Raw genomic sequence first — 24,600 nt, forward strand, 5'->3', positions numbered from 1 at the left:
CGGCATGTGGGATCCTCCCGGACCGGGGCACGAACCCGCGTCCCCTGCATCGGCAGGTGGACTCTCAACCACTGCGCCACCAGGGAAGCCCTGCACAAGATTGAAGTGTACAATTTGATAGGTACTGACATATGTCTATAACCATGAAATCATCATGTCAGTCATGATAGTGAACTTGTTCATCACATACAGATATTTGCTCACATCCCTTTGTAATTCCTCCCAGCCATTCCTACCTGCATCCCTCACCCCCTGGTAACCACTGATCTGCTTTCAGTAACTTCAGGTTAGTTTACATTTGCTAGAGCTTTATACAAATGGAATCACAGTGTGTTCTCTTTTATGTCTGGTCTCTTTCACTCAGCATAATCACTTTGGATTCATCCATATTGTCATGTGTACCATTGATTCGTTTCTTTTTATGGCTGAGTAGTATAGTATTCTGTTGTATAGATATACCATAACTTATTTATTCTTTCATCTGTTTATGGACAGTTGTATTATTTCCAGATTTTGGCAACTACAAATAAAGCTGCTCTGAGAACTTGTGTACAAGTCTTTGTATGGACTTATGCTTTTATTTCTTTTGGGTAATACCTAGGAGTGGGATAGCTGAATCATTTGGTACTTGTACATAGTGTTTAGAGATGCTTTATTTGTAATAGCCCAAAACTGGAAGTAATCCAAATGTCCATAAACAATTTAAGAAACTGACAAAATTTTCCAGAGTAGTTGTCCACTAGCAATGTATGAGAGTTCCAATTCCTCTAATCCTTGCCAATACTTGGTACAGTCAGTCTTTAATTTCAGTCATTTGAATAGATATGTAATATTATCTTAATGTAGTTTTAATTCATACTGTTCTAGTGACTAATGATATTGAGCATCTTTTCATGAGCTTATGTGCCATTAGTACATCTTCTTTGGTGAAGTGTGCAAATCTTTTGCCTATTTATTTATTTGTAATTGAGCTGTTTATCTTCTTTAGTATTTTTGTATATTCTGAATACAAGTTCTTTATCAGCTAATTTTTTAAATAAATATTTCTTCCATTCTGTGACTTAATCTTTTCATTCTCTTAATGGTATTTTTTGAAGAGCAGAAGTTTTTAATTTTGATGGATAAATTTATTAATTTATTCTTTTGCAAGTTGTATTTTTTGGTGACATATCTAAGAAATCTTTGGCCAGCTCAAGGTCACAAAGGTTTTCTCCTATGTTTTTTTCTAGAGGTTGTATACTTTTAGGTTTTATGTTTAGGTTTATGATTCATTTTGAGTTAATATTTGTATATGGTGCAAAATTATATATCTATATTTATTTATTTGCCTATGGATATCCAAATTTTCCAGCATTGTTGAAAAGACTGTTTTTTCTTCACTGAATTACCTTTGTGCCTCTATCAAAGTATAATTGTCCATACATGTTTGGATTTATTTCTGGACTCTCTGTTCCATTCCATTGATCTGTTTGTCTATATTTACATTAATGTCACACTGTACTGATTACTGTAGTTTTTAACTCTTTAAATCAAGTAGAATTAGCCTTTATCTTTTTCAAAGTTATTTTGGCTATTGTAGGTACTTTGTATTTACATATGAATTTTAAAATCTGGTTGTCAATTTCTACCAAACAAGCTGCTGGCATTTGGACTGGTATTGCATTGAATCTGTCGATCTATTTGGGAGAAAATTGATCTTAACAATAGTGAGTCATCTGATTCATAAATAATGTCTCTCTCTCTATTTAAAATATCACATATATTCTGCTGTTGTTGGGTGGAGTGTTCTGTAAATGTCAAATGGGTCACTTTCGTTGATAGTTTTGCTTAATTCTTTAATTTCTCTCAGCAATGTTGCTAGTTCTTAGTGTATAGGTCTTTCACATCTGTAGTCAGATTTATCCCTAAGTTTTTCATATTTTTGGTGTTATTATAAATGGCTTTTAAAATTTCAATTGCTGATTGTTTCTTGCCAGTATATAGAGGTATAATTAAGTATTTTATATTGGTTTTTATCTGCAAACTTGTTAAACTCTCATTATTTTAGTAGCTTTTTTTGTAGATTTCCATCAGACTTTCTATACATACATACATATATTTCAATAATCTATAAATAAAGGCAATTTTACTTCTTCCCACCCAATCTGGATGTCTTTTACTTCTTTTTACTTGCATTATTACCTTGCTAGAACCTTCAGTACAATGCTGACTAGAAATTATCAGAGTAGACATCCTTGTCTTGTTCCTAATCTAGGGGTTCAAGAGAATTTTTTTCAGGAATGGATGTTGGATTTTGCCAAGTGCTTTTTGGACATTTTTTGAGATAATTATTTTCTGCTATTATATATATATATTTTTCAATTTAGGAACTGACTCACCAGAAAGATCTTCCAAAGGGGCAGTGTTAGGAATGTTAGGAATCATGTTTGGCTGTGATAAGTAGATATCTGAAAAATAGAAACATATATAGAGGAATTTTTAATTTTTATGTAATGAAAAGTCTGGAAGTGAGTGGTTTATGGCATTTATTCATCCATGCAAGAAATTCAGAGCAAAGTGTTCCATGATTCCCTGGGCCCTTCCCTCAGATCTGCAGATTCAGCCTTTTTGTCTACACACCTGGCATCAGGAAGAAGAAAGAGATGGGGGATTGCTCTTACCATTGATCTCTCCCCCTATACTGTTTCCACATGGACACATCAATCCAGAAAGAGTGATGGAAATGTGGTTTATTGCTGGTCACACCATTGTCCCTGGTGAAAGTGGCATTCTGTTTATAAAGGTGAAAGGAAGACTAGACATTAAGTATACAATCAGAGATGTCTACCAAAGACACTGCTGGTAATCACTCTTTGTACTTGTCCTTCACAGCCATGAAAGCTCCATCAAGAATGGAAGGAAAGGAATTTTAGATATGGATTTTTAAAAATACATTTACCAAGTGCAGCTTTGTAGACTTCCAGTGTTTTCTCACTCTCCATGACTGATCAGCAATCTATGCACATCACATATATGGACCACTGGTGGCTGTGGGGTGAGAGCCCCTGACCCTATGCAGTGGGTTATATAACCTTGGGGATGGGATGAAAAGAGGATGGAGTATGAGGCAGCTGCTTTTGGCACCTCTTTCCTGCAGCTTTATTACAAAGGTGTCTACTTCTTCAGCTCAGATGTTCTCTCTTTCCTGAGACCCTCCTTGATCTCACTCTGGTTGGAATCAATGGCTCCCTTTCCTCAGCTGCCACAGTATTTTTATGATGACTTTTTGAGATGTAATTCACATACCGTACAATTCAACTATTTAATGTGTACAATTCAGTGGAGTTTTTAAAGCATATTTACAGAGTTGTACAATCAGCACACAATCAACTTTAGAGTATTTTTATTTCCTCAATAAAACCCTGTATCCATTAGCCATCACCCCATATTCACCCTCAGTCCCTCCCAGCCCTAGACAACCACTAATACACTTTCTGTCTCTATAGTTTTGCCTATTTAGACTTTTCATATAAATGGAATTGTTGAATATGGTTCAGAGTATTTGTTCATAATTCTGGATTACATCTGCATTCTGCTCTGCAGTTAGGTTTTGTGGAGCCTGCATTTGACCTCCTCTGCAGACTAAGAGTTCCTGGTCTGCCATCTTTGTATCCACAGTAGTGCCTAGTAATGTGCCTGCTCCCTCAGTAAATATTAAATTGAAGGAAAGGGAATTTTCTTCCTTTTTATAAACAAACACAATAAGGTAGGTTACAATGTAATGTCTGCAAATATGAAAACTAAATGATTCCTGTCTGTAGTGAATACTGTAGTAGCAATTAGATTTTTGTAAAGACTTTGCATGTAATTGGCCTCAAACAAAAGTATGTAGTGCGTAAAGTTTATCTTAGGAGTCAACTCTCTGCTTTCTTTCTCTTCCTCATTTGAATCTTCTAACTCCCGACTCGCAGTTGTCCAGTACACCTGCCCTAATATCTGACCCAGCACAGCTACTACCATTCTTTTCCCTCCTGCCTCCCCACTGCCATCAAAACTCATCAGAAGTTTTGGTCCACTGGGATTCAGGCACCTGGGTTCACTCCTACTTCTGCCTCTAATGCCAGCTGCAAATATTGGGAAAATCATTCCATTTTCCCAGTCCCCATTTTCTTGCCTGAAAAATGCGGAAATGACTTTCAGTAAAGGCACCTTTAACTCTAAAAATCTATGTTCCTCTGTAGCAACTCCGAATAAAAAATGAGCAAAAATAAGATTTGTCACTTACGCTCTTTATTCATGACATCAAGATAAAAGACACTTTTGGGGAAAGATGTATTAGGTGGAAGGTGTGTGTTTCTATTGGACAGTTATTTTCAAGAGATACTTTGATCATGGAAACATTTTTCAAATTAACTTAAATGCATTGATTATAGTATATCCTCTAGGACACAGTAGGTACTGTGTTTAGAGATACAATTGGTTTAAAGGAGTCTTTAGTCTGCCCACTCTTACTTTCACCTTTCTGCCATACTGTAGGTGTAAATCCAAAGGGCAATGTATATGGCAGAAGAGAAAACTATTGAGTATAGTTAGTAGCTCTCAGTGTTAAAGGCAAATATTTACAAGTGAAAGGAATGAGATCCATGTCACTGGTAATGGGATTTAAATGGATTTAGGAGCTAAGGCTGAAATAGGAGCCTAATTAGAGAAGATTCCAGGGTCATTGGGTCAGTCCTCACCTGTCTATCAGGCAAACAGGCTGTCCACAGCTTTCAATTCATAGATGTGGCATGTTCTTCTCATCAGTGTCTCTTGCCCCCAGTTCTTGAGGGAGAAGATGCCTTGGCTGCTCCTTGCAACTTGATGTGTCTGCAGCGGTGTACCAAGTATGGGTCCACATATTCAGCTTACATCTGATCTCTATAAAAGATTACTGAAAACTCAGAATGTGATATTAATGATTTTCTTAAAGAGAGATGTGAAAAAGAATCATATTGGATAGATTGTCTTTGCTAGCATTTTCCTGGTTTTAATTGCCCTTTTAAAAATAAGAATAGGGTAGGGAATAAAATGACAGTTTCCATGGATGAGAAAGCCATACTTAGGATAGTTCTTTTGTGCTTGTCCTTGAAATCTAAGCTATTGAACATTTGCTACAGGAGACCTCTGTTCCCTTTCTCGTTTCCAGCTGACTTTGGAATTTTCTATATGACAAATTCCTGTCTTTAACCCACCTTGGGTTCTCACGTGGAGTTTGTTAGTCATAAAACTCAGCACCCAGAGTAGGTGGCATTTGAGGCTAAAAGAGGAAAGATGAAGCTAGGGAAGGGATCTAGCTCAGTCAGTTTCCTAGAGGCAGGCTCTGTATTTGTCACCACATATGCCATGGTTAGTGTTACTGCAACTTGGAGAGTTGGAACATCAGAGAACACAGAGTTTTCTAGCTTGCTCTCTTCTCCTCTGTTGTCTCTCTTTGCTCCCACTGGTCTTGTGGGTGCTTGGTGAGAGCTGCTGCCAAATGTGGAGAGTCCCAAGCTGTGGGATAGGGCATGGAACAGAGATGGCACTTGTGTGACAGCCTAATGTCATGTGGAGATTCTGTACCACGGCAGGAGAATTTTGTGTTCTTTCCTTTGAGAATCCGTACCAATAATATTTTCCATTACTTAGATCATTATTTGACTTTAGGCTTCAATGCATCAAGTTGATTCCTTTGACTCTAGCTTTAATTAAGAAAAAAAATCATTAGGAAAGCAGATTGCCCCTTCCAATTTCTAATTAACTTACAGACTAATTTGTTTACTTCTAACTATCTATTTACGTTTTGCTTCAGACTTTAGCCAAATGTTATTATTTCAAGGTTTTCATAGAAAAAAATCTAGATTTTAAAATTACCATGACAGGATTTTTATCCATCTATTACAGTTGGCTGGACTTCTTGGTGTTTATTTAATAAAACACAAAGTTCATATAATCAGGAGTCAAACATGAGAGTATTTGTATGATTATTCAGCAATCTCAAAGCATTTTGAAGCAGATCTCCTTTGATTTTTACATATAGAAATTCACTTAATATCCTTTTTTGTAATCAACAAAACAAGAGTAACAAAAAACAATCAATTGGTATCCAAGCATAAGCAATTCTGTTTCCTAATCTTCTGGGACCCAGGTTTAGCTTATCATGCATTTCTTTACCCATTTTAGTAAAGGCCATCTTGATATTGGAGGAAAGGTTCTAGACCTGTTTGCTCTGGCTTACCTTTCTTTCTGGTTGATTCAGGTGGGTACAGTGGAAATCTTTTGGGGTTACTCAGGGGCTAAGAGCCAACACAACTACAACTAAAACCACAGTTTAATCTGCATTCTGTATGGTGACTGTGCATATCAAGGAAGTAGTTTAGGGGAGAGAAAGATGTGTAGTAAAAGAAGGTGAAAAGGAAGAGAAGGAGTGAGAAAATGAAAGGAGACAGAAAAAAGGTGAGGAGCAAATTGAGACCTTCCCATGGAACACCCCCCAAAACCTTCCTCTCCTGGCCACCCGCTATTTGTAGATAGGAAACCCCAGGTTGCTGTCATCCAATCCAGTGTCCTGGGAACCCAGAGATTTTCCAAGTTTCAAATAGTGGAACTGTTTTTTCTATCAAATGAAATTATGTGTAGATGCCTAAGATATAAAGACAAAGTAGTGTTTTATTAATATAGTTATACCTTATAAGTTAACATTTATAACATTTTCTTAGTGTAAAATTAATGGGTGAGACCAACAAGAGTATTTTAAATAAGCACAAAAATTTGAAATTTGAGGATATGAATGATACTTCTTTTCATCAACCATCTTATCCAATTTCTGTGTTTTCTTTTAGATACACACTATCAGAAAATTCTGGTTTCATATTAAAGAGATCTAGTATCTGATTTTTAAAACTTCTCAAAATATACAAACAGAATTTTAAATAGTTTTAGTATCTTGACGCAGCATAAATTGGGAGTTTGATGTCTGAAGGCTGATCACTAACAGTATGTTGCAAGCATAGATGCCATCAGTACATAAGACAAGTTAGACCAAGCACGGTCAAATTTACGTATTTACAATGGGTGCCAGCACTCTCTGTAAGAAGGGGGTGTCCTGGCTACCATGAAACAGTGTGATACAGGGTCCAGAACATGCCCTACACAATTAGAACTGGGCCTTCTGTGGCATTTAGTTGAACCTTGCATACTCTAGTTATGGTATTTTGCTGGTTTATACATGTATAGCTAAATTTTAAGAAATAACAGTATAGAGCTATGGCCTTTTGAATGAATGACCCATATGCAATATCAAACATGCATAGAAATGGCTGGAGGCACTGAACCCTGAGATTAGCACATGTCGACTTAACCTGGCAGCAGAAGTCAACATGTTGTAGGGCAGTGTGTTCATATGTTACAGGCAGATTTTGCTTCTCATTATAATTAAATACGTAATTGTATCAAGTATTATGAGGTTGCTAAGCATCTCCTTGGAAGATGTCAAAATCTCTAGCTCATCTGGCCTGATACCCCTCACCAAATTGCCTGGATGCTAAAGAATTATTCTAGTAATAGGACATAAATGTGTATTTCCTGAAATTTTGGTCACTTCATTTTGTTGCAGTGTACTCATCAGGTGACCTACCTGGTAGTTTCTTTCTTATAACAAATTTATATCTTTCATTAGAATATTCCCAGTTAATTCTCAGAATAAAGTCCTGACACCTTAGTTTGGTTTTCAAAGTGTCTCTCTCTTTCCAAAGCTATTGCTCCAAACACTGCACCCAAACGTCTTCTCATTTCCATTTGTTTTTCTTTCTACTGCTTGCTTTTGCTTTCTCTTCATCTAAAATGCCTTTCATTTATATCGCTTCATGTCTAAATCTTTTTGATATAAACCTTAGAAGTGATTATCACTTTTGGTCCAGCAATATATATATTACATACGTATATCCTATACTATATATACGTATATATACACAACATATATATACAACATATATAAATATATATACACAATATAGACTTACACACAGTATATAAATCACACAAAAGAATATTTAATGACATAGAAAGATTTTTTTCTCATTATATTAAGTGGGAAGGCAAATTGAAAAATATTATTATTCTCTTTTTTTTTCCTTAAGAGAGAGGTTTATTTTGCTTATTGGTATTTTATGTTTGGACAGTAGACCTGTTTTACTTTTGTAATAAGACATGAATTAATAAAACTTATCTCTAAAGCATAGAATACCTTATCCCATCCTTAAATGAAATTCTGGAACATCTAAAATCCAAACTCTTCCAAGTTGTTCTCAAAATTACTCATATATCCAGGTATTTTAAAGAAGATTTAACCAACCTGAGTGGCACTAATGTTGAGGATAATGCTGATGTTCAACACAACATATTTCTGATCCTTTTCTATCCGCCCACTGAGCTTTCCTTTGGAAATCATCAGACTACTCATCCACCCATGTTTGCAATGATACCCCTTATTTTCATGGGATGGGTCACACCAGTGATATTCACTAACAAAAGAGGAATTGAGATTTACTATTTCCTAAAGACCTGGGTGACATTTTTCGAATATTCTTCTCAACAAAAAAGGGCATCTAAGTCTGCTGTGTCATGGTTGTGAATAACATATGCACAAAGAAATTTGACTATTGTTTCTAGTGAAGGTATTGTATAAAGGGAATACCTTTCAGACTACTCTTGTCGCCCTGGAGTCCTGAGATCTTGCTTTGTGGTTTGTTTGTGCATCCATATACGCTCTTCCTGAAACAAAGAGGATATATTTGGTAGTCACTGATAATTTTTTTAAAAAGTGGATTAGGCAATTTTCCTTGAAACTTCTTTGCTAATTTAGCATGAAGTAGAATTATATAGTAGAAATGAAAGAATTTATTTGGAAGTATCAAAATAAGAAGGGGAATTGTTTGGTTACACAGAGGACTGTAAGAGGGCTGAGGAACGGATTGAAGAAAATTATCAAGCATGCATGTTGTTTTTAAGTGATACTTGAGACTGAGATGTGAAACAGCTGTGTTGTTGGGGTTTTTTTCTTGTGCCAACTTTCCTTATTTGATTGATTTTTCTCTCTGACAGCCCATTGTGCTGATAAATGTGTCCACGGTCGCTGCATTGCTCCAAACACCTGTCAGTGTGAGCCTGGCTGGGGTGGGACCAACTGCTCCAGTGGTAAGTTTCCACCTGTTGTTGTCTGTCTCCGGATGTTTTTGCTGTATGGGCCTCTTGTCTGCAGATTACATGAGCCACAGGTTTTCCTCTTCATCCCAATACAGAACGTGGTGTAGATTCCCAATCCAACTCACGAATACCGTTTCTTTTAAATCTCTACATGTATTATACACAGAACTGTTATGAATAGAGTATAAAGAAAGGTACTTGGAAAGAAGATTTCAATCATCTGATTCTGGTACTTCTGTGAATATCCATGCATTTTCCAGGGTAGGGTCCAGAAGTTAGATTCCTTAACTCAGTAAGGCAGTTGTGGTAACACAGCCACTGTATTCCTGTGTCTGTTTTCACTTGTTTGTTTATCTAACATATTTTCTTGGTGATGAAAACTTACCGCTTGTTGGTTCTAAAGCAGAAGTAAAATTGATATTTTCAATGTTTAACATATTTATCTTTGAATTCTGAGGTGCAAATAATAAGTACTTGCTCAGATTACTGGGGAGAATTATTGGTAATAAATGAAAATTCATGAACATTTAGGTATTAAATCAATTCATAATATAGTATATAATTTTTCTCCATTATGTTAGAATTATAATAGTAAAATGATGGTGTTTTGGACTATAAGCAGATTGCATTTAAAATCCTGTGTTCATTATTATGAGGATTAAATGATGGAATGTCATGTAATACAGTTGCTTTTCTAAATTTCACAGTTAAAACTTAGGTTTTCTGGCTAACTCCTTGCTGTGCGTGTAATTGTGCACTCTTCCTGTTCCTTTATACTTCGTTTTGCCTTGAAAAATGTGAGAAGGAATTGAAGTGCAACTAAATTGTAATGCATGAAACATTTACATTTAGAGAAAGGGAAAAATAGTTTTAAAAATTAGCAGACTCTCGTGACAACACAACTTTGTCCTCCTTGCTACCAAAGAATTTTCTGAAACTAGTCCAAAAGAACTTCAAGCTATGTAGATAAGCTTGTTTTAAGAATTTTTACTTGCTTCCATTTGGATTTGGGGAGATTACTCTTCATCTTGTTAGAACTACTTGTTTTAGACTTGTGATCTCTTGACTGCCTCTAAAACAGCATCTTCAGGGGAGGTCCTTATGCTGTCTGTGCATAGAACATTCCATGTGAAAGAGCCTTTTTATCGTGTCCTAAACAGGGAGAGTGTGTGTGTGTGTGTGTGTGTGTGTGTGTGTGCGCGCGCGTGCGCGCGCGTGCGTGCATCTTTCTGCCCCAACAGGCTTCCCATTCCAATGGGTAACTGTCTTCCAGGGTTTTGTTAGCCTTCTGTTAGAGATCAGGAAGAGAGAGGGCACTTCGTTCACATGCCGTTGAGGCAAAATGTTTGGGATGTGGGATCTGGCTCATGTCCATTTTTCTGGCCAACTGACCTCAAATGCATTGTTGCTTTCATTGACTTTTCTAACTTAAAGATCAGTTGTGCCTACACATTTGGAAGAAAAATAACATTATTATATAAACCATTGGGAAAGAGAAGAGTGGCTATATTCTTCATTTGAGAAATGAGATTTGTTACTAATTTCAGGGTGAGAATACTGTAGAATAATGTTAGTTGCAGTCATACTTTGTCCCCTAAGAACTGCAGCCTACCTCAAACTAAGAGATCAGACTAAAGAGTGTGTAAACAAAACAAAAGGTCTACATGGGTTTCAGACTCTCTAGAACTGATTTAGGCCTTCTAGAAAACAAACTGTTGTTTTATTTTGGAGTTGACTGACTTTTGAATGAAGCCTCTAGAATTCTGACAACACATGTTCTTTCAATCCTGGATGATGATATTGAGGTGACTTTTAGTTTATTCTCCACAGCTTATGTTTTGGCTTTATCATGAACAGAAGCATAAATAAATGTGGACAGATATCTGAAGGCCTTAAAGATGTTCTTAGAAAACATTTCTGACACCTTTTTTAAGCACCTAAGAAAATGCTATTCTGAGCCAGAGCACTGAATTTTGTTATCTGGGTTTTGTCTATAGCTGTTACCCTAATATCACTCATTAGGAGGTGTGTAATTTAGTTACTCTTGGCCAGATAATTCTTGAAGCAAATGCACACTCTAGTAATCTACTAAGTAGCAGAGTTAAAATGGCCTAATTCCCAAGGATTTTTATCTCTCTGCCCCCTCCTCTCTGGTTATTGTTATGCATATATTTGATAATATATGTTAGAGCCAGAAAATGATTGCTTTTTAAATGACACCAGTTCCTTGTATTAGTCAGGGTCCAATCAAGAGACAGAAACTGCAATAATTTTTTTGAGTAAACCTTTCATTTTGGAACAATTTTAGAAGAGTTACAAAGAGAGTTGACAGTTTCCATACACTTCCATCCAGTTTTTCCCTCAACATATTAAGTTACCATTAGCTTGGCAAAACTAATTGCCAAAAGAAATTGGCATGAATACACTACCAGTTAGTTCCTTACTAGTATATTACTATTAAACAAACTCTAGACTTTATTTGGATTTTATTATTTTTTCCATTAATGTCCTCTTTCTGTTCCAGGATCTAGTCTTGAGCACTGCACTGCATTTTCACATCTCCCCAGTCCCCTCTGGTCTGTGACAATTGCTCAGTCTTTGTTTTTCATAACCTTGACAACCTTGACGAGAACTGGCCAGATATCTCGCAGAATGTCCCCCAGTCTGTGTTTTCCTCATGACTAGACTAGACTAGGGGTACAGGTTATGAAAATACCACAGAGTTGAAGTGCCTGTCTCATTATATCATATCAGGGGTATGATGATATTCACATGACAGCACTGATGGTGTCATCACTCGGTTAACCTTCATCATTCGGTGATGTGTAGTGTTTGCCAGGTTTCTCCACATAAAGTTACTATTTTTCCTTTCCTTTTTCTCTGGGAATACGTCACTAAGTCTAGCCTACCCTCAAGGATGAAGGGTAGAGATTAACCTCCATGGTTTTGAGGGGGAGAATATCTACATATGTTATCTGGACATATTCTATAAGGAAGATTTATTTATTGTCTCCCATTTAATCAATCATTTATTTATATCAGTGTGGACTTATATATATTTACATGAGAAGTCAATATTATATTGTTTATTTTGTTGCTTAAATTGTTCCAGCTTTGGCAACTGAGAGTTCTTTTAGGTCGCTTCTGTGTCCTTTTCACACGCCATTGTCCTTTTGTTTGGTCGTTTTGTTTTGTTTGATCTTTTGAGCAGTTCCTTACTTTCTGCTACTGTAGGATACTCCAAGCTCACTTTGTGTTTTTCCTGCTTCAGTCCTAGAATGAGCCATTGGAGAATGGTATTTAGAAACCAAGATCTGGGTGCTGGTGTGCTCGTTGCTCCTGGAACACATAGTAACTTGAGCAGGGAAAGTTTATTAAAAAGAATCATTAACTATAACACGAATTTTGTGTAGAGACTGGCTAGTAGAAAGTAGATAACACTCAAAAGAATATAGGAATGGCAGAAATAAGGAGCATCCACTCCTCCTAGGGCTGAAATAGAACACCCAAAGAGGAAGCCCCACTAACGGTGTGATGCAGACCTTGTTAGAGCACAGCCACATCTCACTGAATGGCAGAGAAACTGCCATGGTACACCCCTAGTGAAACTTGCTGGAAATCTGCTTTCTGGAACTTGCTAGAAATCTGTTCTATAGGTTGCTTGAGAAAGCTGTTCTGGAGAAGTGTCTTACCAGAAGCACTCTGCTACAAAAAAGCCCAAGGGGGAATGCCAGGGGAAGTTGCTGGCTGATGGGTGCTGCTAGCCACAGTGCACTGTAGGAGCTGGATGCTGAAGAAGCTGCCCGTGCTGGAGAAGCCACTCCCACTGTGCTGACAGGGCAGGGGCTGGGTGCTGGAAGAGCCACGGGCACTTCCGGAGTCAGTTGAGCTGGCACACTAGAACCATGATGGGCAACACCTTCCTCCTACAGTGTCTCTCCGGCACCCTACAGAAAATGCTTAACAGTCAGCCAGCTGGCAAAGGAAGAGTACTTAAAGGGCCCACATCCATTTTTGTAGCTAAAAATGAAGGATAAATTTAGCCCTGAGAGACAATAAAGTGATAAATGGTCCAGTCCCCTCCCTTGTTTACTCAGCTCTTCTGTGCACCTTTCTACACACATTTGAATTCTTATACATCAACAAAACGACTCTGCATTTCCATCTAATAAAATACAGCCTGACATCTTACAAGTTAAGATGTTCTTACTCTTTTCCCAAAATGAGGAGATGCAAGTCCCAACAGTGATGGTATCCATTGCTGGTTATATTAATTTTTCTGAAATTCAGCTGAAGTACCACAGAACATTTTGCTACCTAGATACTAAAGTTATCGTCCAACAACTTTTACTTTATATAAAATTAAATAAAAATGCAAAGAGCAGAAAAAAAGAAAGTAGCTTCTACAAATAAACACATAGATGTAGCAAGCAAAGAGAAATGTTAAAAACGACTACAGGCCTCTTTTCTGTAATTAATCACATGCTGTACTTGTATGTATGGCCTCCTTCTTCCCCATTTCATATTTCTCCCTCTCAGCCCAAACCTCAGCTACTTACGGTTCTTCATCTGGAGGAGTGACTCAAACCTCCATTCCTGAAGGATCTGAATTCTCAGTTGTTCTGCCTTTTATTGGTTGTTGACACTTTCCATTAACCTTTACTACCGGACATGGAAGTACCAAGAGGTGCCCCACAGGATCCCTTGGGTTCCAGACACAGTTCAGCTTTCTCCCGTTATGCAGCAGCAGCCCAGTTTCCCTGTGATGATCAGGATCAATCATTCCAGCCAGAAGAGTAACTCGTTTTCATGGCTATCTCTCTGTATATTTTTTCCTTCCCAATATACATGGGAAATTAAGAGTCTGACAGTACCTTCACAAGCACAAATTTAAAAAGGCTTCCCTTGGAGGTTTAGTATGACTGTTTACCTTGTCAGTGGATGGACGGATTCCTTTATATGGTATACAGTCAGTGTTCTTGTCAGTGGATGGACGGATTCCTTTATATGGTATACAGTCAGTGTTCCTGGGTCTCAATGTATTTTCTGTATGAAAAACCAGGTGTGTCAGAGAACTGAACATGATTTGTTTGCTTGAAGTGAAATCATGATTTATTTGACTGACTTGGGGATACTACCTCTTTTTAGGTTTGATTAAATGATTTTTTTTAAAAAAAAGCATGCATGTATTTTACTTCTATTGGCTTCCTAAAGAATACCCTAGCCTATGTGACATTATCTTAGCTCCAGTTCTCTCTTTCCTCCTCTTTCCTGTTCTCTCTCTGTTCCTCCTCCATCAATATCTCTTGTCTGTTCATCAGTCCTGTATTTCTCTTCCTCCTTCACTGGATGATAAACAACTCCTGGAGGGCAGGGGCTGTGTCATGTCAATGTCTTTAGCCCCCACTGTGCCTGGCATGTGATTGGAGAGCAGTAAATGTTTGTTTCATTTAATGAGATTGAATGTATGATTCTGAGAAGGTCATTCATGTGTTCATAGTTTGAACTTTCATTGAATACTGTGTGCAAGGAACTGTGCTGGATGCTGCAGATAAAGAAACCAATGAGGAATAGTTGTTGGTCCCATAGAGCTCGTAGCCTGGAGGAAAGTAGACAGACTTGTAAATATCTCGTCCTGAGAAAGAGAACAGCCTCAGGAGAAGAGGTGGATTGAGGAAGCTATAAATGGTGGTGGGTAAAGTGGTGAGAGGTTTTCTGGCTGGACTAGAAAGAAGGGCCTAATGTTGTGCTGGGGACAGAAAGCAGACTGCTGTGGTGTGAGGGGTGATGCAAAGATGCTAAAGCATAGACTCCTCTTCCAGAAACTTAACTGGGAAGTCAACAAGGAAGGGCAAAGAGATAGGGAGTTAGTAAAAGACAAATGTAGGCTCAAGAGAAAGTTTGGTGCTTGTTTGTTTGCTTTTGATTGTATTTTAAGGTGAAAGAGGCTGAGAGGATGGTGAAAGAAAAGACAGAGTCTGGAGATTGAATTGAGAGGTCATTTAATCGAGGGAACACAGTTCCTGAGAAGACGGATGAGATCCTGACACCGATGGAAGGATTAGCATGAAGTACTTCCCATTCCCAACAAAACGAGGGAGGAAAGAGTGGCAGGCAGGATGTCGATAGGTTTCTGGGCTCAGGAGCTCACGGGCAGTGGGGAGGAGGATCTGAGTAAGTTCATATTTGATGACCTTTTTTCTCTTGGTAAACTGGGGAAGAGATAATCTGCTGATATCAAGGGGAGCAGAAGTTGGGCACGTTGATAATGATGATGACAGCAATAGTTCTCCTCTATTGAGAGCTTAGTATGTGCCAAGAATCTTTGTAAGGGCTTTATGGCTTTACAGGAACTAACTCATTTAATGCTCAACAGATGAGATGGTTACAATTCTTGTTCCTATTTTACAGATGAGAAAATGGAGGCACAGAAAAATTAAGTGTCTTCCCTAAGTTTATGCTTCTGGTAAATAGTGGAACCAGACTCGCATCTCATTCACAGCCAGTAATTTTAGTTGGTTTTTTTTTTTTTTTTTTTTTTTTTTTTGCGGTACGCGGGCCTCTCACTGTTGTGGCCTCTCCCGTTGCGGAGCACAGGCTCCGGACGCGCAGGCTCAGTGGCCATGGCTCACGGGCCCAGCCGCTCCGCGGCATGTGGGATCTTCCCGGACCGGGGCACAAACCCGTGTCCCCTGCATCGGCAGGCGGACTCTCAACCACTGCGCCACCAGGGAAGCCCACAGCCAGTAATTTTAATAAGGATCTGGTGCCTCCTGGAGCTGGAAAGGAGATTTGGTGAAAGTGACAAGGGTCAGTGAATGAGAGCAGGAGGCAGGACTGATACCACCAGACAAAATAGCAAAACAGAAGTTCCTGAGAGGTGTTGAGGGCACACTAACATGTCATTTAAAATGACACCAATTTGGTTGGATGCGTTTGTAATTTTCTCATTTGTAACATTAAGAATGTTGGGCAAGATTGTATTTACGATCCCTTTCAAACCTATGATTCTATGTGTGATTTACTCTCATAAATATGTGTCTGCAATCCCTGAGATCTTTCTTTGTTTTGGAAACCCTTTAAACCTTTTGTATGAGTAGCAATAATACATTTGTTCTCTCAACCCATATAATTCTATTTATGATTTTCTAAAGGTCTACAGAGAAATTTATTTCTCCTCTGGCTATAGGGCACATCCAAAAACACATGGAGAGTCCTAAATCAGCCAGCAGCCAGCAAGTAGTTTTCAAATGCTTGTTCCCTAGGCTTTTGACATTAGTACCAATTAGAAACAAAAAATGGAAATTAATTTTGGTCTAGAAAATCCAAACTGGGGTTTATTTAGTCACCAATAGCATTTCTGGTTAAATGTACTTGGAAGTAGTGAAAACATGCCTAGGAGGCCAGACTAGCTCACACATTTTCAGATACAACATTAAGAATACTGATAACCTTTAGATAAAGCAAGCACGCTGTGCTGCTCGGAATAAGTAATAAGAATTTGCCTGCAGGATATTCGAATGGGGGAATCCATTAGAAGGGTATTACAAGCCAGAAATTGTAGGGCACAAAAAGCTGACTTGTTCGCCAGCAAAGTCTGCTGTAAAGGTCTATTGACTGGATACAACAGAGGATCGATGTTGTCTGGGGAGAGAAGTCACCGGAGCCCAGTCCTCACGGCAAGTCGTTAACATACCCATCACCCTGTCAGAATTACTTTAGAAATCAGGTTGATGGAGCAGCAGAATAAGAGTGGATCATTTGGGTTCACTGGCATAGGGGCTGGACATTGATGACAGGTAGGAAGGACTGAGCTTGGGATGAATGGCTCATCAGAACTGCCCGAAAGCAATTTCACTGATGGACTGCCCGAGGATCTTGATAGAGGTCACACACAGAAGCTGCTGGTTTTGCCTTTGTGAAGGAGTCTGAAACCTGGGCTTTTGTTGGTTACTCTCTGGAGGGGCAGACAATCTCTTCCACCTCCACCCACCCAACTCCCTGTTGGAACTGAATGACAGTAGACTTAGTGCCTCTCCATTCTGTGCTGTTTCTATGCCTCACTTTCCTTAGCTTAAAATAAGGTTCAAAGTATCTCTGTCATATGCTTGTTAGAATTAAATGACACAACACCTGCTGAGTACTCAGCACTCAGCACTGTGCCTGGTGGCATGATAATGGCTCAGTAAATGGTACTTACTTACAATTCCTTGTGTGACAACTGTGCCTTCCACCAGACTTCACATCAGACCGGTCTGTGGACTGGAGAATGGATGGAGGGGCTCTTTGTGGGCATCTCGTTTCGCCCAGCAGGCCACACCCTTTTTGAGCAGGAGCCTCTCTTTGTCCACAGTTGCTTGCCAGGAGGCTCCCCAGACAGAGCCCTGGTGCAGTTTTTTGCATTATCTCCAACCTCTGACCATTAATGTCCTTACCAGATGAATTCACGTCTGGTTCATATTGCTCAGGGCACAGTGAGAACACTATAGATGTTTATGTTACTTGCACTAGTTGGTTCACATGCTGTAAAGACAAGGCTGGGCTGTCTTTATTTAACTCCACTCCACACACATCATTTATTGATATTTTTTACTTTTTTTTTTAACTTTGTGTAGTCTCCCTCTACATCTTTTTTTCAGAAAATCTTGGTTCAACCTCAAAATATAAGATAATCTAACCTTTTCCTACTCTCTACTCCTGCCACTCAAATCCAAGCCACCGTCCTTTCTTAGCTGGTGATCACAATAGTCTCCCTACTGTTGCATCTACTTTAGCCCCCTCCAGTCAGTTCTCTGTATGGAGACCAGAGTGATCTTGTAAAAATGCACTTCAGAGCATGCTACTCCCCTTCCCCAAACTCCTCAGTATTTCCCATTATAGTTAGAATAAACGCCAGAGCCCTGACATGACCCAGCAAGCCCTGTTTGATCTGTCCCTCCCTACCTTCCCGGCCCCTTCTCATCCCACTGCTTGCTCAGGGTACCACACTGCTCAGCCTCTGCCTACCTTTCTTGGAACACAGTAGCTTCATTTCTGCCTCTGCACTTGATATTTCCTCCGCCTGGAATACTCTCCTCCCTGGAACTTTATGTGGCTGGCTTCTAATTTAGGTCAACGAACTTTCAATCTAAGTGTCACCACCAGGAGAGGCTTTCCCTGACTACATAAAGAATATTCTCCCATAACTATCTATTACGTCGTCTTTTTAACGTTTTTTTATGGCACTAGTTGAAAATACTTCATTTGTTTGTTTGTTTGTTTGGTTTTGTTTTTTTGTCTGTATTCCCCTCCAGGATAGAAGGCCCATAGAAACGTGAATTTTGTCTGTTTTATTCACTGCTGCCTAGCTAATTTATTCACCTAATGTCTAGCACAGTGCTGGGCACCCAGTGATTCTCAATAAATATTTGTGGAAGGAAGGAATGAAGGCATAAATGTTCCAGGAGCAGTAATAGATATAAACATGAGATATGAGAGATGAAAGACTGCCTCTTCTTTCAAATGCTTTCAGTTTAATAGAGGGATTGGAAGTCCAACTACAAATATATAGGCAAAGCATCTGGAGAAGTCAAGGAGGACATGGTCAAAGGTCTTCTAGAGAAAGGGCATGACCTGAAGTCCTTCCTTCAGTGGCCTTAAGGGAGCTCAGGCTCCAGTGGCTTCAGGATCCACCTTGGCTGTGTGCAATGCAGGCTCATTCATCCTTAGTGAATTCCCATAAACTAGCAGCTGCAGTGAGATTGTAGAAGCCAGGCAAGATGAACTAGATGTTGTTTCCATAAACTTGGAAGAAGTTGTGTTCGTAGACGGCTCTTCACCCTCAAAAGAGGAAAGGTTTTACCTTACCTGTAAAATCAAGGAGACTAATACCTGATTTTAGTAAAGCCATGTACATTTCCTCTCATAAGGTTATGCTGTTAATTGGCTAAAATTAAGTGCTCTGGTTTAATATATAGTCTGGTATCTTTCATGACTATATCAAATTTCTTATTGTTTGTGATTGTGTCAAAGAATTTTTTTTAAATACTTGAAAACTTCCTCAGGGCAGATAAGAAAAAAACCTGTTTTTTCCTTCTTTTGTCAAAATATCTTCTAATTCATTGACAACCGAGTTGACTTTAAAAAGTTTGAATATTTGTACATATATGTTAGAGCAAAGTAATCATGTTTGACATGTGTAAATTAATAAAGTGTAGAAAGTAATAAAACAATAACATTTATACTACTTATAAAGACTGTTTCAATAGGGTAAGTAGTAGGGGTTATAAGTGCCCTGCCTCTGGGCGGTAAATGGTGTCTTAAAATTCTGTGAAAACCTAATGGTTTTACTACTCACTACTCTTGCACAAAATGAGTGGAAGTAACTTCCAAAGAAAGTTTAAATTCTAATGGAATTGATTTGAACTTGGTATTAGTATATAGCTATGAATTTTTGTTCATGTATTAAAGAAAAGCCCCTTTATCCTTACAAATAAAAATAGCCTCATGTTGTAAAATTAGTATTACACAAACCAGATTTATCCATGCTGTAAATTAGTTCTTAGAATAATTAGACTGCATCAAAGTTAAACAGTTCTTTAAGACACCATAAGCAAAGTTAAAAGAGAAAGAAGAGAATGGAGAAAGATTTCTGTAACGTACAAAACAAATGATTAGTATATAGGATATGGAAAGAACTCCTACAAATCAATAAGGAAAAAACCCCCTCAACTTTAGATTAGGCAAAGGATACAATAAGGTAATTCAAGGCAAGGAAACCTGATTGGCTAATAAGCATATGAGAATATTTATCTTTGTAATAACTGAGGAAGTGCATAATGAAGGAACACGATGTCATTTTTCACCATCTGATTGGCAAACATCTAGAAGTCTGACAATGTCAAGTGTTAATGAAGATGTGAAAGGAAGCTTGCACACACTGCTCTCAGGAGGGTAAATTGGCAGAGTAACTTTGGAGAGCAGTTTGGCTGACTCTAGAATAAAATGTTGATTTGTGTACACCATAGGATTAGGTAATTTTATTTTTACTTCTTTATAATCTGTCTGTATACCTTGGAGAGACCTTTGCATACATGTATAGGGGATATAGTCTTTGCATCTTTGTAACAGTGAAAATTTGGAGACAAGTAAAAATGGCCTTGAATATGAGAAAAGATAGATTTATTGGAGGTTGTTAATACAGTGTAATGCTGTGTAGCCATTCATTCCTATAAATTTCTATGTAGTAATACACTGCATTAAAAGATGTGTCAACATTAGTGGATCTCAATATCGTAATATTGGGTGAAAACAAGATACACAGTGATATAAACATTTTAATAGAAAACTAATAAATTCATAAAATTTATGCAATATATTATTAATATATTAATAATATATTAATTCATGCAATATATAATTTTTGGACACACAAGCAGACTAGAATGATACACATTAAAATCATGACAGTGGGGACTTCCCTGGTGCCACAGTGGTTAAGAATCCACCTGCCAATGCAGGGGACACAGGTTTGAGCCCTAGTCCGGGAAGATCCCACATGCCGCGGAACAACTAAGCCTGTGTGCCACAACTACTGAGCCTGAGCTCTAGAGCCCGCGAGCCACAACTACTGAAGCTTACGTCCCTAGAGCCAGTGCTCTGCAACAAAGAGAAGCCACTGCAATGAGAAGCCCACACGCTACAACAAAGGGTAGCCCCTGCTCACTGCAACTACAGAAAGCCCACGCGCAGCAACAAAGACCCAACGCAGCCCAAAATAAATAAATAAATAAATTTATTTATTAAAAAAAAAATCATGACAGTGGTTCCCTCTGAGGAAGGAGTAGGGAAAGAACTGAAAACCAGGTACAAAAGAGATAAAAGGGACTTTAACTGTAACGTGTTATTTCTTGCATTAAATGATGAAGCAAATGTGATGCAATGGTCACAACAGTTAATTCTAGGTTGTGAGAATGTGGGCCTTTGCTATAGTAGTACTTGTCTTCTGTGGTTAAATTTTTTTCTTTTACTCAAGAAAACTTAAATTTTTCAGACCATCCTGTTAGCATTGAGGGTTTGGGACCTGATTTTCCTTACTGTTGGGTTTTAAGCAAATCATTTAAGGCTGCCGCCTTTTGGCCTCTCACATCCAGGATGAAGATAATAAGTACTTGCACAGTGGTGGTCCTGAGTACGTATCCTTCAGTGCTCACCTCCAGCCCACCTCTTCTGGAAGCCTTCTCCCCTCCCTGCTCTCCTCTGCCCAGAGGCGCAGTGGATGTAAGTCCTCTGTGTTCGAGTGTCCTGTGCACTGCAAGGCTTAGCACTTTCTTTTTTGATAAGTCTCGCTGTCAGCCAGTCTCTTCCAGTAGACAAAGAAATCTTAGCTATAGGACAGGTCTTAGGGAGGAGCAATAGTAAGTACTCAACAAACAGAACTTAGTAACCATAGAAGCTGCTTTGTACATTTTTAATGAAAGAATAAATGAGCAAAAGAGCAAAAATATGGCGAGACTTTATAAAGCAAGATATCCCGTAATGGCTCCCGAGGTCGTTGTTATACTTTTGACTTCAGTGAATAAATGTAATCCCCCCAAATCCCTTACTTAATCCCAGCCTACAATTTATATCCTTGAGATTTCCCTCCACTGTGAATAGAGTCATCAATATGCTCTCGTTGAGAGACATCAACATTTATATTTAGAAACATTAAAGAATATAAACATTTCACACCCTTTTTTTCTGGTTCATAATTTGGGATAAACATGCACTGATGTTATAAAATGACAGTTCATGCTTCGAAAATTCATTTAATAAACATTTTTTAAAGAAGAAGAATAAAGGTTTTCTCTCAGCCACTGAATAATATTAATATAAACAGCACTGGGTGGTTGTCCATAGTGATTGCTGGCACTCTGTCAGCTCTCCAGCCGGCTTTTTGACATGTGAAGGACATGAGGTTTTAGTGCTTTCAGAGGATCTGGAAAATACATTTTTATTGTTCTTCTTCATGGATGGAGAAGCTTTACAAACTTGTTTTATTTTTAAAGCACTTGATGTTTTGAATGAGGATCTTTTCTTCTACATTAACAAAGGGAATGACACACCATAGCCTTGTTAGCCTGAGGCACAAGGAATGAAATCACAGGGAGATAAAAGACCCTGAAGGAACCAAGGCTTGGGAAGAAAGTGTGTATATTTCAGGAAGAATCATGTTTTTCTATCCTTTGAGACAGCAGAAAATTATTTTGGTCTCTTTTGAAAGCCAGGCACTCTGTAGAGATATTTTCTTGAAAGTGACTTATTTGTGCTTTGTCTATATATGAGAATATGAAGGGCTGAATTTTCTTTCCTATTAAAGTCTCTCATAATCACAGATTTTCCTACATTTAAAGTCAATGGAGAACATCACGGTGAAACTCCATGTAAAAATATATTTTCAAGTCCGTATAGCTGACTGATGTAACCTAATAGATGCTTGACATTTAGATGTTAAGGGCACTTACAGTCTTAGTTACTTCAAACAGCAACCCTGGTGAGGGTAGTTATGTATTATAAACTGATGTCACTTTCCCTATGATAAACATGAGTTCCAAGAGTGAACACATTATCCTGTTGTAAGTATCTTGTAGAGATGTATCCACAAAGTTCTTGAACCCCATATAGTTCTACAGTTTTACCTCTCCGATCCCAGAGGTGTTAAACCAAGATAAAACAAAAACAAAACAACGGACTACTCAGTTCATCTAAGGTTTCTTTATACCAAACACAAGCACACAGAATTGGGCCCTTTTGTTTTTCACTATAATTCAGAACCAATTGCTTTAAAAAAAGCATCTTATATTTCAAAATGTGTTTCAAGGCTGTTTCTGTGGTCTTGGTGGGTGTAGATAAGCTGGAGAAAAATCAAGTCCTGGAATTGATGCCTTCTAATATGGCAGGATTCTTTAGATTTTATTTATGACCATCTACTTCTTTATGCTAAGGGGAGGATTATTAAGAAGTTCACATGTTTGTTTCTAAGTTTCTCCTTTTATATTTCTGGGCTCCATGTATGAGCCTACACCTCTGAACACGTTTATCATCAGCAAGTGAGCAATTTCTAAATCCAGTTTTTAATTGACAATTAAGAATAGGATGTAAATTAACGCTGGTTTTCATCCCAGGCCTGAGCTTTTTCCAATTGGCTTTATAAAAATGGATGAAAAGGGTGATACACCAGGGCTTGTTTTTACTTTATGGAGTTACTGGGCAATTTGTTTTTGGAATTCACATTGTGAGAACCAAGTTGTCCTTTTTGGCATGAATGATTCATGCAAGACAAACAAATAATGCAAACCACCGACAGGCCTGTTATTCCAGCCTCATATACAGCTGGAGGATGTTTTTCTAGGGGTGGGACACTCCACTGTGCCAACCACGGAATAAAATTTCTGCTGCTACCAGATCTGTGCTGTGTCACACATAGCAACAAGTACTTTTGATGTAATTAGTACATTTCACCATCTCCATTTTATAAAAAGAAAATTAAGTATAATGAAGGTCAGGGACTTGCTCAAGTTTCCATTCCTATGAAGTTGCAGTGTCCCTGCTAAGGTCCAGGCCTGTCTAATGCTAAGTGATTGTACCCATTTCTTGAGCCAGCTAGTGATTGATGAATTTTGTAACAAGGTGAATTTGATGGTAACCATCACTTCTTTCTCTAAGGGAAAAATGATTTCATCCTTTTTTTTTTTTTTTTTCTGCTGAGGGAGTCCTTTGGATGAGACAATGTATTAATGTGCCCTTGTTCTTTCCTTTGGAGTATCTCTCCACTTGGCATTTCTCTGTATCTCTAATTGTTCTCCTTTCTTTATTCTTGGTCTACACAAAAACAAGAGATTTACTAAACCATCTCTCATTTGTTCAAAGATTTTTCCTAATGCCTTGTTTTTGTCAATACATGCATGGCTGTGGACATGTTGGAACATTTCTTATCAAACCATTCTGATGAACCTGCTACTAACACTTTGAAGCCTGGGAATTGTCATTTTAGGCAAACAAGTATTACTTCTCAAGTATCTGTGACACTTTTGTCCTAGAAGTTTCCCCTTTGAAAAGCAGGCAGAAGCCAGTGATGAGCACTGATATCAGATCCGGTAATTGATGAGCATTGCTCGCTTGGGATGGTCCACAGGGTGTGTGGAAGAGCGCAGATATGGAAGCATTGATGGGTTTGGGTTGAACCCTTGCTTTTGCCACCTGAATGCTAAGTGACTGAACAAATTACCATCTGAGTCCATTTTCCACATGAAATGTTGGAGTAATTATACCCATCTCATTGAGTTATTGCGAGGTTAAAATAAAGTAGCTGCATAATGCTGACACATGTTCAAAACTCAGTGTATCTTGGAACCTATTCTCTCTCTCCCTGTCCTT

At 38.3% G+C, this 24,600-nt stretch overlaps 1 protein-coding gene across 9 annotated transcripts in view; it reads left to right on the plus strand.

Moving 5' to 3' along the window:
• The window catches only part of MEGF10 (multiple EGF like domains 10), a 163,801-nt gene that overhangs the window by 68,928 nt on the left and 70,273 nt on the right, over positions 1 to 24,600 (plus strand). For all 9 annotated transcript variants that reach the window (XM_028493187.2, XM_055086732.1, XM_028493183.2 and 6 more), the window contains one exon: positions 9,103 to 9,195. In XM_028493187.2, the coding sequence (XP_028348988.1) occupies positions 9,103 to 9,195 (93 nt within the window). The remainder of the gene's footprint in view (positions 1 to 9,102; positions 9,196 to 24,600) is intronic.

The sequence above is a fragment of the Physeter macrocephalus genome, chromosome 8 (genome assembly GCF_002837175.3).
Source record: "Physeter macrocephalus isolate SW-GA chromosome 8, ASM283717v5, whole genome shotgun sequence".
NCBI classification, from domain to species: domain Eukaryota; kingdom Metazoa; phylum Chordata; class Mammalia; order Artiodactyla; family Physeteridae; genus Physeter; species Physeter macrocephalus.